Here is a 14,918-nt window from a genome sequence, read left to right as displayed (position 1 = left end):
CCCCGAATCCACTTTCTATAGCCAACAAGGTGATTTTCTCTCTCTCTCTCTCTCTCTCTCTCTCTCTCTCTCTCTCTCTCTCTCTCTCTCTCTCTCTTTGTGCTTTCTTTATGAGAAAGAGAAAATTGCACATCTAATGAAATCCAATTTTATATTTCATTCGGAGGAGCACAATAAACAAAAAAAAACAAGCAGTAAATAAGCTTTTCAAAAAGCTGATTACTAAAGCAATTTATTGCCGAGTACAGGGCCGTGGCAGAGCATCGGATGGGGCTGGAGATCATACAGAGGGCTGGGGTTTGGGGGCTTCTAAATCTTTTCTCTCTTTTCTCTCTCCCTAGGCTTTTTGGCTGCTGTATCATTATTGCCTTGTGTGTGTGTGTTGGAGAAAAATACAGGCTTTTGTGAGGAGTCAATCTGATCAACTTATTTTAACATAATTCTGCCATCTACAGCTTGGAAAGGATAAAAGCGAGGTTTGCGATTGAGGTCATCCGTGCATCCATTAGGCCGCTTTATGAGGTGAGATTCAAGGCTCCTCCATTACCGTGGCCTTTCCTTCATTGTTCTGATCTCAGACCTTCTCCTTTCCAAAGCTGACTCGAATAATGACATTTTGCAGCCACAATAGAATCAGTGTTTTCACTGTTTTCTTTATTATTCCATTGACGATGTTATAAAAAGAAAATAATTTCACGTAGACCTTGGAGCATGGGAGTAAATTAGACTTGCCCCTATGCTGTTTAACCGACTCTCATTAGCAATATTATGTTTATTATTGTTATTTTTTTTATTATTATTATCATTATAATTCGGAGCTGATCATCTGAGATCATTTCCAATCCTTCGAATGTATTGTTTGCATATCGCATGTACATTTCCGATGCTGCATTCGTACGCTTGTCATGATCGTGTTTTCCTGGGGTTCGAGGCGCTCTTTCGCTCAAAATGGACGACATGTGCTTTTTTTTTCTTCCCTCCCTCTTCCCGTTTTGAAACTCGACTTTATGATGATGGCGGGGTGGTTTTTCCTGGTCAAAAAAAACTCCATTTTTGTTTGTCATCGGCATTCTAAATAGTGCCCACCGAGCTTGAAAGGCAGGCAGATTGGAAAATGAGGAGGAGGGGAGGCTGCATAATGTTAGTGGAAATAAATTGCACCGGCGAGCGCCATAGGAAAAAAAAAAGTGCAGCGTGCAGATTATTCACAGTTATATAATGTGCAGGCAGAGAAGCAGGCGCTTCTCATTTTGGCCACTTATCCCTCATTGTGGAGAGACTGCATATTTCATCGCTGCTGCAGCGGCTTAGAGGATAGATTTCAAAGCAGCAAATAAAAAAATTGGCTAAACTTCCAAAATTAGCACTTCAAAGTCAAACATGATTTTCAGAGAGGAAAGGAGGTGTGTGACTAGGACAGTGTTAGTGTGTGTGTGTGTGTGTAAATGCGTGTGGTGGAGGCTAATGCACAGAACCACCCTGTGCAGACCTTAAAACCAATTTCTAGGCAAATTGGTTTAATTTAAGAATGAGATCACAGAATGAGCAGAACGCTGTTAGAGCCAGTTTATGCTTCCGCAGGCAGATTTTATTTATTTATTTATTTTTTCTTTAGCTCTCAGGCAGAACTGGCTTTTTGGATGTCTAGAACATGCACCAATTTTTTTCTATCGGAATGTAAATGACTGGAAAACGAGTGTCCAGTCTGCTCTATAATTAATGGTTATGAAAAGGAAAGTCTTTGTGTTTAATTAACTACATTTCAGATTAAACAGGAGTGAATCCATTTGTGTCATTTTAAAGCATCAGTCCTGCACATATGAAAATTCTGCATTGTGATTGGTCTTAAGGTGTTGATTTATTCTCTATAACACCTGCTCTGACAGTAGTGCAGGTTTGTGCTCGGACTAATACGTTATGGTTTCTATAAAAAACGTCTCATTCACATGCATGGAAGGAGTCTCCAGTGTCAGAGGTATGGCTCTGATTTCAGGTTTGATCTGACAACATCAGGACAGTAGAGTTTACACTTCTTTGCGGTTTGTGAATGAACAGAGACTGGTGAGGGAATGAGTGCTTATAGCTGCTGTAGAGTAAAGGACAGCACAGGTGTGTGTGTGTGTGTACATGTGTGTGCGTGCATGCTTGCAGGAAAGTGAGAGTGTGTGTGTGTGTGTGTGTGTGTGTGTGTGTTTCTTCTAAAGTCTTCTTATTATTATTTCTTGCAGTAAATGAGTAATCAGTCGTCTCCTGCATGCAACCTGATTGTGTCTCTCTGTAAATCAGTCCAGGAGGTGTGTGTGTGTGTGTGTGTGTGTGTGTGTGTGTGTGTGTAAATCAGTCCAGGAGATGTAATTAAAATGTACTCGTATGTGGTGTAATTGCTGTCTCGCTAATCCTTTATTTGCACACCTGCCTGTGAGTCGGAGTTTTTAATGAATTTCTAATGAATGCACTTTGTACACTTGATTTATTTGTTAGTAAATGATGAGGCTGGACCACTTCCTGCTGGAGGAACAGACGCTCGCTGAATGTCACATCTCGCCCACAGTGCTGCCGCTGCTGCTGCACTCCTGGTAATTTTAGGAAGGGAATTAGACACTCTGTGTGTGTGTGTAAAACCTGTACTGAACAATAAAAGGTCAGCATGCATGTGTTGGCCATCTGCACTTGTAAGATGCAGGATTTGAAAGTTGAATAATGCTGGCTTAATTGTACAATTACAGGTCAAATGTAACATTCAGCTAATTCACTGTTTTTTGTTATGTGTTGATTTGTAGTTAAGCAACGTTATAATATATAAACCCTACCTCCAATATAACAACCTTACAGAACGGAAGATCTTTCTCAGTACAACAGCAACACTGCGGTAGCTGGTCTGCTCTTCAACACACACACACACACACACACACACACACACACACACACACACACACACACACACACACACACACACACACACGCACACACACACACACACACAATGTTATAAGTGTTGCTGATGTACAAAAAATAAAGCGATCTTCAAAAATGAATGTTTATATCCGCATGGTACGTCAATGCTGGAGATGATACAGCGGTGCCAAAACTTTATGCAGGGGGAACACCAGGGCTTTAAGTTAGTAATTGTACATCTACAGAGTGACTTGTTCGTTAGATTGAGTGGTTGAAATGATATGGTTTTGCCTGGACATTACAAAGACAACACAAGCAAACAGCAGCCCAATAAAACTTAAACACGTCGTCTCTCTTCTTTTAAATTCATTTTTCTTTTTTTTTTTTTCTAACCTTAAGAGCAACTTCCCAAGAAAGGACAAGAAAAAGAAAACTTGGTCTTGAAGATTGTAGTTGCTCGTTTTGTTTTAATTATTGCATGTCCTTTTAAGTCTGAAGCAGCTTTGAAAGCTTGGCAAGAAAAAAGACAAGAAAGTTCTGTATGAACAGCATGAAAGCCTCCATTTAGCCAAACTATGGAGCCGAGTTTAGCGTTATATTGTGTCCTTTAACTAAAGATCGAACGCCTGTAAATGAAATTTCAATATGCTGAAGGCCCCCGACTGATTCTCTCGCCATTATGAATGAAACTAATTTCTTTAAACGGCTCAGTATAGCAGCTCTCCTGCGGTTCCTATACAAAGAAACAAGAAACACAGATAAACAGATCAAAATAATAATAGTAATGTGATGAAAGCTGGAGTCACTCCACTGTCGTCACACTTGCAGCCCTTTAAATTAACCAGCTTTTGTCTTTTTATTATTCTGTCAGAAAAATGTGACACTATAATCAATATTATAACCCTATTGTGATTTTATTGTACAAGTCAATAATCAGTATTGTATATTGTTTAAATGTCTATTTTGGTAATTTTTCTAAAAATGTTTCATTTATATTATTTGAAATTGTATTTTATGACTTAATTAATTATGATCCTTTTCATTATGTATTTATTTTTTAGTTTAGAAACGTATTTATTATTTCACTTTATTTACTCAGTCATTCATTCATTCATTCATTCACTCGTGTTCATTCATTCATTTAAAATTCCATTTTATGTCACGGACTGTACGGTATAAATCTTTTGCGGCATGTCGAACTGCACATGGTTGTGTACATGACAACATTTTTTTTTTATTAAAAATGCAAATAAATAAATCAACACTTTAAACAAACCTCTTTGAAATCTGAGCCAAATCACACTCGGGATCGGACGGAGAGCCGAGCGAAGTGCGACTTCACCCTCAATCTCAGAACTTATAATATATAATATAATAAAAAATAGAAATATGTCGGCACACTGTATCTGCTACATGTCTGATTTCATACATACTTTTGCAGCCTTTTTTTTTTTTTATAAATTCTCAAAAATGTTGAATCTTTATTTGATTTTTAATCTTGACGCAGTTAAAAAACACTGAAATCCAGCCATGGATCAGCTTTCTCATTTCTGAGTCCAAAAAAACCCCCAAAAAAACAAAAAACAAAACAAGATTGAACATTTAAGAATTGTGTTTTGTTCTTTAATTCACACTAGTAATAAAATTGCATTACAATTTCATAAAATAAATGTTCCAGTTTATATATATATACAGAAAAAAACTGACTGTACATCACCCTCTGTCTTACCTTCCTAACTGTGAACAACAAGGATAAAAAAAAAAAAAAAAAAAAAGAAAAAAAAGAAACATCACAAAAAAAACCCCATACAGGCGATACAGTGCTCAGCGACGCAGGCACGACTGTACATCAGAACTTAGAAATGCTCAGAGTTGAGGGAAAAAAACATTTACACCAGAGTCCTGGAGAACCAAAGAGGACTTCTTATACTGTAAAAAGTATTCCAGGCAAGCAGACAGATGCTCCTCCCTGTGCGTGCGTACATGTGTGTTGTGTATGTGTTGTGTATGTGTTGTGTGTGTGTGTGTGTGTGTGTGTGTGTGTATGTGTTGTGTGTGTGTGCTGCCACGGTCAGGTCGGCGTTATTGGACCTGTGTCTCGAAGCTGCCGTTGAGCTGGCCCTCCTCATAGTCCATCTGACACAAGATCATGTTGTTTTTAAGGAAAAACTTGTCTCCTACGCAGAACCTACAAAAAAAAAACATCAGAGAGTTTAGGATAGCTTTTTCTGTTTCTGTGCTGAGAGTTTGTGTTGAAAAGTCGCTCAGCGAGTTGCTCTGTATGTGTCCTCAACTCCCTCTGAACCTATTTGGGTTTTGTTTGTTCGGCTGTTTGTGTCTGTGTCACTTTTGTTCTAACCTGATTGTTCACGATCCCTGTGATGTCTCATGAAGGTGTGACTTCAAAAGCAAGCATTTTTCTTCACAGGACTGGCACCAAATAAAATCACACAACCGAGACTACTAAAAAACGAAAAACAAAAGCAAAATCCTGCCTCTTTGTCAGCCTGCGCCAAGATAGAACTCAAATTTTTCCCCCCTGAAATTGTCCAGCAATTAAAAAGCTTCCTAAAACCTTCCCCTCGTGTACACGCTGCTTTTTCCCCATTGATGTCTGCATATAAACGCTACACAGATGGCAGCGTGGGGCGTGATAAGACCCCAGCCTGTGGCATCGGCGCTTATCAATCAGTGCCATGCTAATTTACCGGGTTGGCACCGTGGCAGTGAGCGGCACAGCACAAATCGGGTTCCTGCCATCAGCGAAAGCTACGCCGAACCCAGACCAAGCTTCTGTGTTTATTTCAGTCTCCATGCTGAGGCAAAATTTGGTGATTTCTGAAGCTCATGTACATTGAAAGACTACAAAATCAGAATTCGATCAGAAAACGCAGGTTAAAAAATATGTATAATATGTATGTATAAACTTTTGTCATTAAACAAATCCAAATTTCTAATCCACGGCCTTTAGTTCATTGCGTTTGATTTAAACTTTTTATTTATAATTCTTTTTTAATTTTTTTTATTTTATCAATTATCTCCATCATTTCTAACACTGTGATTATAAGAATTATATCAGGAGTTGTCTGTTTTTGGCCAAATCAAATCTCTTTCAGTACAGAATTATTTTTCAAAATGAGGTATACAGTAATATTTAGACGCTTATAAAAATCCATTCAAAGGATCAGGAACTTCTGATATGAATTGATATGAATTAGTGTGGATTATGATACATACAATTCTATCTTAGATCTCTATGTTGTGATGTGACCCTGACTTTGGAGAAGCATGTTATTAGTCCGCTGAGTACTTCTGTGATTGTGTATGATGACTATTTCACTATTTCAAGGTGCAGATAAGTGTAATAACTGTGCAAAGTCAGTGTTAAGCAGAATGTCACGCATCTACAGCATTAAAAGCGGCGCCGCTGCAGCTCGGGGACGTGTGGAGGAAAGAAAAGGATCAAACAGCAAAAATGAAATACATCAGTATTCTCAGAAAAGTGATACAAAGTGTTTTAATGATGATAAAATGATCATGTGGTATGACTCGTATACAGAAACATTATATGACGAAGTTTTCGGAGATCTCTCGTTCCGCTCACCTCTGGTTACAAAGCTGACAGGCGAAACAGTCCAAGTGGTAAACGTTATCTCGGGCCCTCATCACCATTTCAAAAGCCGGGATCAGTTTACTGCACGCTGCACAGTTCCCCGTCGTCCCGAAGAGCCTGCAAGAGTCAAAACACAGAACGCATTTACACATTTCTGCTTCGCTGTAGCCCTGACGCAATACAGCAGTCACTCTGACGAAGACATGGAGCAGAGCGGTGAATGTGTACAGGATAAAGCAGGGAAATATTTATTTATTACATTTATACACTGTATATAGAACGATGTGCAAAAGTCGCTCTATAAAGCAAAGCCATTTAAACAGTAAACAGTAATAAGGTCAGTGTTTTGTTTTAAATGTTTACAGTCTTCAAAGCTGATTGCCTGAGGGAAGCCATGTTTCTCAAATGAAGAGATCCCTCCCACCCTTTCTCCATCCGTGCATTGTGTAGCACATGCTGACTCACATCGCTACGGACTTCCGCGTTCTCATCTTTCGCGTCGTGTGTCATTTATGTAAAGTCTCTGTCCTGTCACTGTCCTTATTTTCGCGTGTTTTGACATTCACAGGTGAATCCGCATCCTTATTTAGTTTATGTGTGTATAAATACCTCTTTGTGGCCTGTATTTCATTGCAAAGTAACTTGTTCAGTTCGTTGGGTTTTACTAAGCAAATTGTTTTTGTTCACCGTTTCCTGTTTTTAATTTTCTGGTCTTGATCTTGTTTCGGTTTTCTTGTTCTTCACCAGTTCACATTGTTTGCTAATCACCTGACCTTTGGCTGATACTTATAAGAATCCAAAGCATAAATATCAATATATTAAATTTGACCCGCCTCCACTATTGCTAGTACTCGCAATACATACATCCATCATCCAATTACACAAAGCTTGAAAAAAAGGCTGGTTTTAAATGATGCCAAATTTAGAAGACCATGTACATAGACTTCATTATCATGAACAATTTTGCATTCAAGTGTCTATCAGTAAACAACTGAAAACGTCTGCTGTGATGAAACTGTTCAGTGGGACACAGATAAGAATGGGTTTCACCTATTAAATCTATTTCTCTCAAGGTTTCTTCCTCATGCCATCTCAGAGAGTTTTCCTCACCACTCTCGCCACTGGCTCGCTCAGAATGGCTCGATAAAACGTTTAGGGACTAGTTTAAGATGCTGAAATTTATATTTGCAATCTGTTTAATTCTATAAAGCTTCTTTGGGACAAATGTTGATTGCTATAAATAAAAAAAAATTATTGAATTGAGTAATTCTTCAGTGAGGACATGTTCACAAAAACCTATTTGATATATTTATAAAAAAAGAAAAGGCTAAAAAGCTAACCTGGTACTAAACAGCCATAAATGAAAATATTAGACTGCTTTAAAGCTACACAAAAGCTCAGGGCCAATTGGATTTTGATTTGTAACATCAGGAACATATTAAAACCGTAAAACTTTCCCAAAATCCACAGCATTCTACTGTGTGCCCTCAGTACTTTGACCCCCTATTAATCCAAAAAAAATCTGCAGGTGTCTAATGTAAGCCACAGATCTGACCTGGACACATGACTTCAATATTTTTGGCAAAAAACCCAACAACATCAGGTTATAATCCTGTATGTTAAGTCCTGGCTAATGATCCAATTAAAACGATCACATGGTCCTTAACAACTTCTTCAAAGCGTTACACACCGAGCGACAGAAACACAGGTCCGAGACGAGCGACCGGACTACGGAAGACTTTCTCTCAAATTCAGAACGCATAATGAGAATTTAGATCTTTACACAAAATGTGTTTGCAGTCACAAGGTTACAAGGTTGCCACTGCAAGGAACCTGATTAGTTTTAGAGAGCGGGAACAGGAAAGGGGGAGAAAGCCATGTCCTAAGCGGGCGACGTAAGTTTGGAGATGTTCGGTGATGCACAAAAAAACAGACAGAAGTAACATTTCATAGCAGTTTGTTCAAGTTTATTAGAACACGAGGTGGAAACAGTGCACTGAAGGTCACAAACGGAACAGGAGGCATCGGGGCGGATCTCTCCTCCTCTCGCTTTCCCTCTCTCTGACGCCTCCACTCTAGACCAGATTTACATTTTCATTTTCCGAGCCCATGTCTCCGTGTTTAATTTGGAGATCCGGAAGCGCAGATACACTTTTATATTCCATTGAGCCTTGATGCGATGCAAAAAAAACGAGGACAGACGGATCAGACGGCGATGGATTGCTGCTCCGACCGCGCGATAAAGCCGCCCAGCTCAGACAAGGAGCAGAGAGAAAGCTGAATGTCTGAACGCAAAGTTGCTCCACAGCCTCCATATTAGTTTCTCTCGGGTGCTCGCCCTCATGTCACACATGCAGCATCTATTCCAGCAGAGCGGCGTTTAATTAGAGCGGCGCGAGGAAACGACAGAGCGAGAGGAGGAGGAGATAGGTGAGGAGTTAAAGGGAGGTTTTGTTCAAACGGGACCAAAAAAAAGAGAAAAACCTTGTTTATGTGACACTGACAACACGCTCGGGAAAGCAGGAGGTTCTTCACAAAGCTTTGAGGTTTAACACATTTTTGTCGATTTGTCTCGGCAAACTTTAGTGCAGTGGTTGAAGTTATGGGCTGCTGATTGGTTTATAAGTATCACTGAAGCATCCATGTGTTAATAAAGAGGACTAAAACACAACTAACTAATATGAATTTGACAGAAAAGTGCACAAAATGTAATGACGAGGACCATCAGTAAAAACACGTTAGTTCTTAGCCACTTACACGGACAAAATTATTGGACACTTGACTTTTCTAACCATATGTGGTTCTACCCCCAAATTGTTACAACAAAATTGGAGGCACACAATTGTATAGGATTTCTTTGGATGTGGTAGCATTAAATGATCTTTAATTCATTTCAATTATCTCTAGAACTAACAGACCCAAACCTGTTCCAGCATGACAATGCCCCTGTGCACAAAGCCAACTCAATTTAAGGTATGTTTACATGGGTTGAACTCTGACTACACCCCAGATCTTCTCACCCTACATAATTATAGTCCATATAGTGTCCATATAGTGTATATTCCTCAACAGCCTCTCTTTATTCTGTCTCATGCATTTAATAAGAATAAATACAGCCAAAGCTTTTTACATTGCAGAGAAACTGAAAGTGAAAACTCCTCTGTCAATGATAGTTGTTACCTCTGACTGTTACAAAGTGTTGACCCTGGACACGTCACAAAACACGTTTTTTTTTATTCCTACAGAAATCTTCAGGATATCATTTATTACCCACAAGCAGATTTCAATTTATGTTTATTATTAGTACATTATCCGTTAGGATGCGGCGCTCTCACCGCTGCGGCCCGGGTTCGATCCCCGTTCAGGGAACCAACCCCAGCCACTCTTAGTGGCGGTCCCAAGCCCGGATAAATGGGGAGGGTTGCATTAGGAAGGGCATCCAGTGTAAAAACATGTGCCAAATCAAACATGCGGAGGATCCGCTGTGGCGACCCCTAATGGGAGAGGCCGGAAGAAAATTTATAAGTACATTATCCGTACATGTCCCACGCATTAATATAAAAAAGAACATTATAGAGAATTAATCAACACATTCTGACTAATCACGATCGAGAAATGAGCACCACTAGTATATAGATTAGTATTTGGGACTGGTGAAGGTAAATGGCTGAGTGTGTCAGGTCTGCGAGAGCCGCTGCCTTCACACTATTATAAATAAATCACTGAATGATTTTATTGTGCCGAACGATAATGAACGGCTGGCGGCAATTTGCTCTAATAACAGCAGCGATTCTCGAGTGAAGTGATCGTCAGTGGTGCTCTGAGTCAGTGGCTCTCCTTGAAGAGTCAGAGTCAGGATCGTAATTATCATGTGGCTCATCTCCAAAATAACGAAACATAACAGGAGTGAGTTTGATCCACACATCAGTGTTTAATGAAGTGAGGCTTGGTGTGTGAGAATAATTCTGCATCAGCATGTGGCTTCATTACAGAAGAAGATGAGCTCCATGTGTATGTGTGTGTGTGAGAGAGAGAGAGAAAGTGAAAGAGAGCTTATCTTTTGTCCAGCGGTGAAGATTTTTTTCATTTTCACAAGAGAATTTCAGTTTCAATCTTCAGCATCAGTGGCTATAAAATGCCTCACATTCATTTGAACAGTGGATAGGGTTTCTCTGTCTCACTTTCTTTTTCATCTCTCACTTCCTCTCCATTTTCCCTTCAGAGGTCATAAAGTGACATATCATATAACAATACCATGATCACATTTCAATTAAATTTTTTTTTCTTGACTATAAAACATGCAAATCATCAGCACACCACATGAGAGCACTTTATAATGATAAGTCTCAACATGTCTAATTGATCTTAGCTACATAGCTAATATGATGCTAACTGTCAGTGTGTAATTTATATATGTATGGAGATGATAAAACGATCAGCTGCCCCTTGTGGTTAAAGTTGGTATGCCATTCTAAAATCCCAAAAAAACAAAAAAAAAAAACAAAAAAAAACAGGCTAGTAAGGTCAAACAAATGAAATAAACAAATGAAAAAAATACATTTTGTGTTGAGAATTTTAAAATCACTGACCTGATGATCTCAGTGACACTCAGACCAGTGTACTATGATTACCACAGTATCGACAACAGTGTCTCCAATTGTTTTATTACTTTCCTCATCTCAATGTTTATGGCTTCCAAAAGAAGATTCTGGTTTTCGTGACTCAGTTTAGAGATCTTTAGCTATCTGTCCTACTCACTTCCCCTCTCACCTGATCTTAACTACAATAAGAGCAAGGGGACTGTGATGGATGGATGATGAGGGTGAAGGGGGGGTTGGGGGCACAACCCATCCCGCTCCAGCGTTAGCCCCTCTGTCTAAATCGCAGTGTCCCCTGAGAGCAGCAGCTCCACCATAAATGCCTGGATCTCCACACGAGACCTCGGAGGCTGGGACACAGCGTCCGGGAAATAATCATGTTTAATTTAGCAAGCAGATGGTAAGAAAGCGACACACACAATACACACACACACACACACACACACACACACACACACACACACACACACACACACACACTGCTTATCTTTGTGGCCTCACAGTAACAAGTCTGTTAAACAACACATTTTCTGTATTTTTACTGCAGCTTCATAATAAGAAAATCATATATATATATATATATATATATATATATATATATATATATATATATATATATATATATATATATTAGAAAATCATAATTTGACTTGTTTATGCATTTGTACTGTACTCAAAATAAAAATAGGGGTAATAATATTTTTAGAACTGAACATTTCATAGTTTTCTTGCTATAGTGAATCATAATAATAATAATAATAATAATAATAATGTCTAAAACTTTATCTCCAGTGTTGTTCTTAATTTCCAGAAACCATAAACAGGTTAGAACCTTTAACTCATCTCTTGTCGTTTGCTAAGCTGACATTTTAAACCTTCCCCTAAAGAAAAGCGCATGAAACGCAGTGGAACCTGAGTGCATTGAGGCGATAACGTGACGAAACAGGACACAGATAGGAAGAAGCGGCGTGTGAGTGTTTTCACGTGTTGCGCGTGTTAGTTGTGTTAATGTCACTGAGCCGCAGGTGGAACACGGCCTTTATGGTGTTGGTTTCTTTTTCTTACCTCAGGTAGTCTCTGCGACAGAGGATGAGATTGGCTTTGGTGTAGAGGGTGGAGCCGACCTCGCCCAGGCGGCAGTCGCAGCACGCGCACTTCAGGCAGTCTTCATGCCAGTATTTGTCCAGTGCCTTGAGCAGGTAGCGGTCTTTAATCTTGCGGTTGCAGCCAGCGCAGCCCTTCTGTTTGCCTTTGGGCTGGACGGAGAGCATCGGCACTCCTGCGAGCGATAAGGAGAACACATGGACGTGATTTAGTGCCCTGGGGAAATGCTGCTGTCCTACACACCTTCACTTATTCCTTATTATGTATTTTATAAGGGGACACGGGTCAAGCCGGAGCTGCGAATGTTTCATATTCATTAGGGCCAGGACTCTGGGCCTCAGTTCACATTCCTGCCTCTTCATCATTCTTCTCTGTTTCAAAATATCACATTGAATCACTGACATGAATATTGATGCTTTAAACACTTGTCTACAATCTCTATTGCAAACCTGTGGTTTTGCCATTCTGTGTTCTGTGTTGTGTTCATTGTGGTGTGGTGTTCGGGGTGGGTTTAAGGTACTTTCAATACATCATGTAGTTGGGGAAGTTCATGTGGTGTTAAAAGCTCCTCACGGGTCATACTTAGGATTAACGTTAACCTTTTAAAGTGCTGTTGACCACGAGAAGGCTGAGCATTGAGCCCTGAGTGAGAAACATCATTGCCTAAGTGCTTCACCACACACACACACACACACACACACACACACACACACACACACACACCCTCCACCTTCACCCTTTCAGCTACAGAACAAATAAAGTCCATTTAATAACAGCACTAAATGCTAATAGTCTATCTGTTGCCTGACATTTGTGCGGTGACTAAAAGCCGACACCGGGAGCGCTGGGAACGCCGGCACCCCTCGGCCAACGCTAACAGGTCGAGGCCGAGTGAAAGCACATGCAGCGGCTCTTAAGACACTTTCACACACACTGAGCTATTGATCTGGCTAATAGAACTCCCAGGCCACTCTCCATTACTGCTTTTAAAACCCCATTCCTATTAAAAAAAAAAAAAAAAAAAAACAAGTGCCATATACGCACTACCTCAACTATCAAAATGCTATCTCTTTGTTCACTGGTTGCTGAAGATTGGGTTATAAACAACAAAGAATGCACTCGCATAGATATAGCATAACGTACAGTCTGTTAACAAATATTACATGCTCGCTTTGTCATTTATAAACGAGACTATTTCAGGAAAAAAGGCGTGTGGTTTTGTGTGTAAAAAGTAATGTATTCCTTATTACATCAGCAGCAAAAACATCAGCTCTGTAAGTAACATTTATAACAAGGTAGGAGATTAACGCCACAGAGACATGACTAAGCATGAGACTACACCAGCACGTCTTAGATTAAATATAAAAAATGAAATATAAAAAAAATGTCATCAGTTTTTTTTTGTTGATTCAAACGACGATTCAAACACTAAGTATTTTTTATATCACACCTTCTGATCAGATCCTCAGATCGCTGTGTAATTGCTGACCTCCTGACACCAGGTGGCAGTGTTCATATAAAACATGAATAAGTGATCTTACAAAGACAAAAAGAAAGCAACTTTCACTTTTTCTTCTCGCTTCACACAACTCCAATAAACTCCTGCTCTCTCCTGCATTTTGATCCACAGTTTTACAGGACACAGTACATTGTAGATGAACAAGAATCAATGGTCAGAACCCAAAGGTTAAAGAGTCACAGAGTTGGTGTGACAAAGCCTTTAAGACAAAATAATTTGGGATTCTTCTCTGTTTCTCGGGTTTCTTGCATTTTTTGTTGTAACTTAACCATAAACAACCAAAGGCTGGTGATGGAATGAGTGTTTACCGCTGTTATAAAGTCAGCAATGACAGGAACTAACTCATTTCGCTGATCTTCTATAACATTGATTGTAACTATAAATAGTTAAAAAATTCAATTCGGTTGATAAAAATTTTTTAAATGGCTGGTAAGTTGATTGAAGAGGAACAAGGCACTTTGGGACCTTACAAGAAATGAATAATCCGGGTTAACAGTTACATCACACCACACTGTCGCTGATAAGTTTCTTTACATAGTGATTTTAACTCCAATTGTTTTAAAATTGACTGAAATTTTTGCAAGTGAGAACATCTTGTTGAAACGTCAGATGTGAAATGAATTTTCCTTGTGAACATCAAGAACACCCTGATGAGTCTGGAGGGGATTAAACTGGCTGCAGATTTGTTCAGTTATTCGGAACAATCAAGCCATCAGTGACGCTGAGAATGTAATATAATTAGCACCTCCCTCAGTAAAAACCTGGGAGAATAAATACACTGAGGGAACGATAAAGAAAGAAAGAGAGGGAGGGAGAGAGAGAATTGAAAAGAGCTTGTTAGTTAAATTTATGGCTTGTGGGATGTGTATAAGTCGTGGTATTCAACGTCCCGTTCCTTTATCAGACGAGTGGAAAAGGAGAAGCTAATTGGTCCAGCACTGCTGATAGGAACCATCAATTAGTTCTTCCTTTCCTCCAGATCCCCACAGACTATGTACCCCTCCCCACCTGAACCCCTCAGGGGGAAAACGGGCTTCTTGAAGCTGGCACGTTATGATCACAAAACCTGCTATAAATACCAGCGTTCAGCATAAATGAAGCTAAAAGGGCTCAGTGTTGAAGCTGGCTGAGGGCGCTCGCTTTCTACCTGCATTTCATGGCTTGTTAGCGGAGAGCGCTGCAGGTACAC

The 14,918-nt window shown here is 39.6% G+C and overlaps 1 protein-coding gene and 1 long non-coding RNA gene across 2 annotated transcripts in view; one reads left to right on the top strand and one right to left on the bottom strand.

Annotated features, from left to right (window-relative positions):
• The window catches only part of LOC124391460, a 30,302-nt gene extending 27,468 nt beyond the window's left edge, over window positions 1-2,834 (top strand). The window contains exon 3 of the long non-coding RNA XR_006926980.1: window positions 2,482-2,834. This is a non-coding gene — a long non-coding RNA (uncharacterized LOC124391460). The remainder of the gene's footprint in view (window positions 1-2,481) is intronic.
• A 1,655-nt stretch (window positions 2,835-4,489) lies between these two features.
• The window catches only part of lmo1 (LIM domain only 1), a 29,858-nt gene continuing 19,429 nt past the window's right edge, over window positions 4,490-14,918 (bottom strand). The window contains exons 2-4 of the mRNA XM_046856841.1: window positions 12,172-12,385; window positions 6,500-6,625; window positions 4,490-5,083 (exon numbers count right to left, since the gene is read on the bottom strand). Of these exons, the coding sequence (XP_046712797.1) occupies window positions 4,978-5,083; window positions 6,500-6,625; window positions 12,172-12,385 (446 nt within the window). The 3' untranslated portion in view covers window positions 4,490-4,977. The remainder of the gene's footprint in view (window positions 5,084-6,499; window positions 6,626-12,171; window positions 12,386-14,918) is intronic.

Source organism: Silurus meridionalis, chromosome 9 (genome assembly GCF_014805685.1).
Source record: "Silurus meridionalis isolate SWU-2019-XX chromosome 9, ASM1480568v1, whole genome shotgun sequence".
Taxonomy (NCBI): domain Eukaryota; kingdom Metazoa; phylum Chordata; class Actinopteri; order Siluriformes; family Siluridae; genus Silurus; species Silurus meridionalis.
This window is presented reverse-complemented; position numbering and strand designations above follow the sequence as displayed.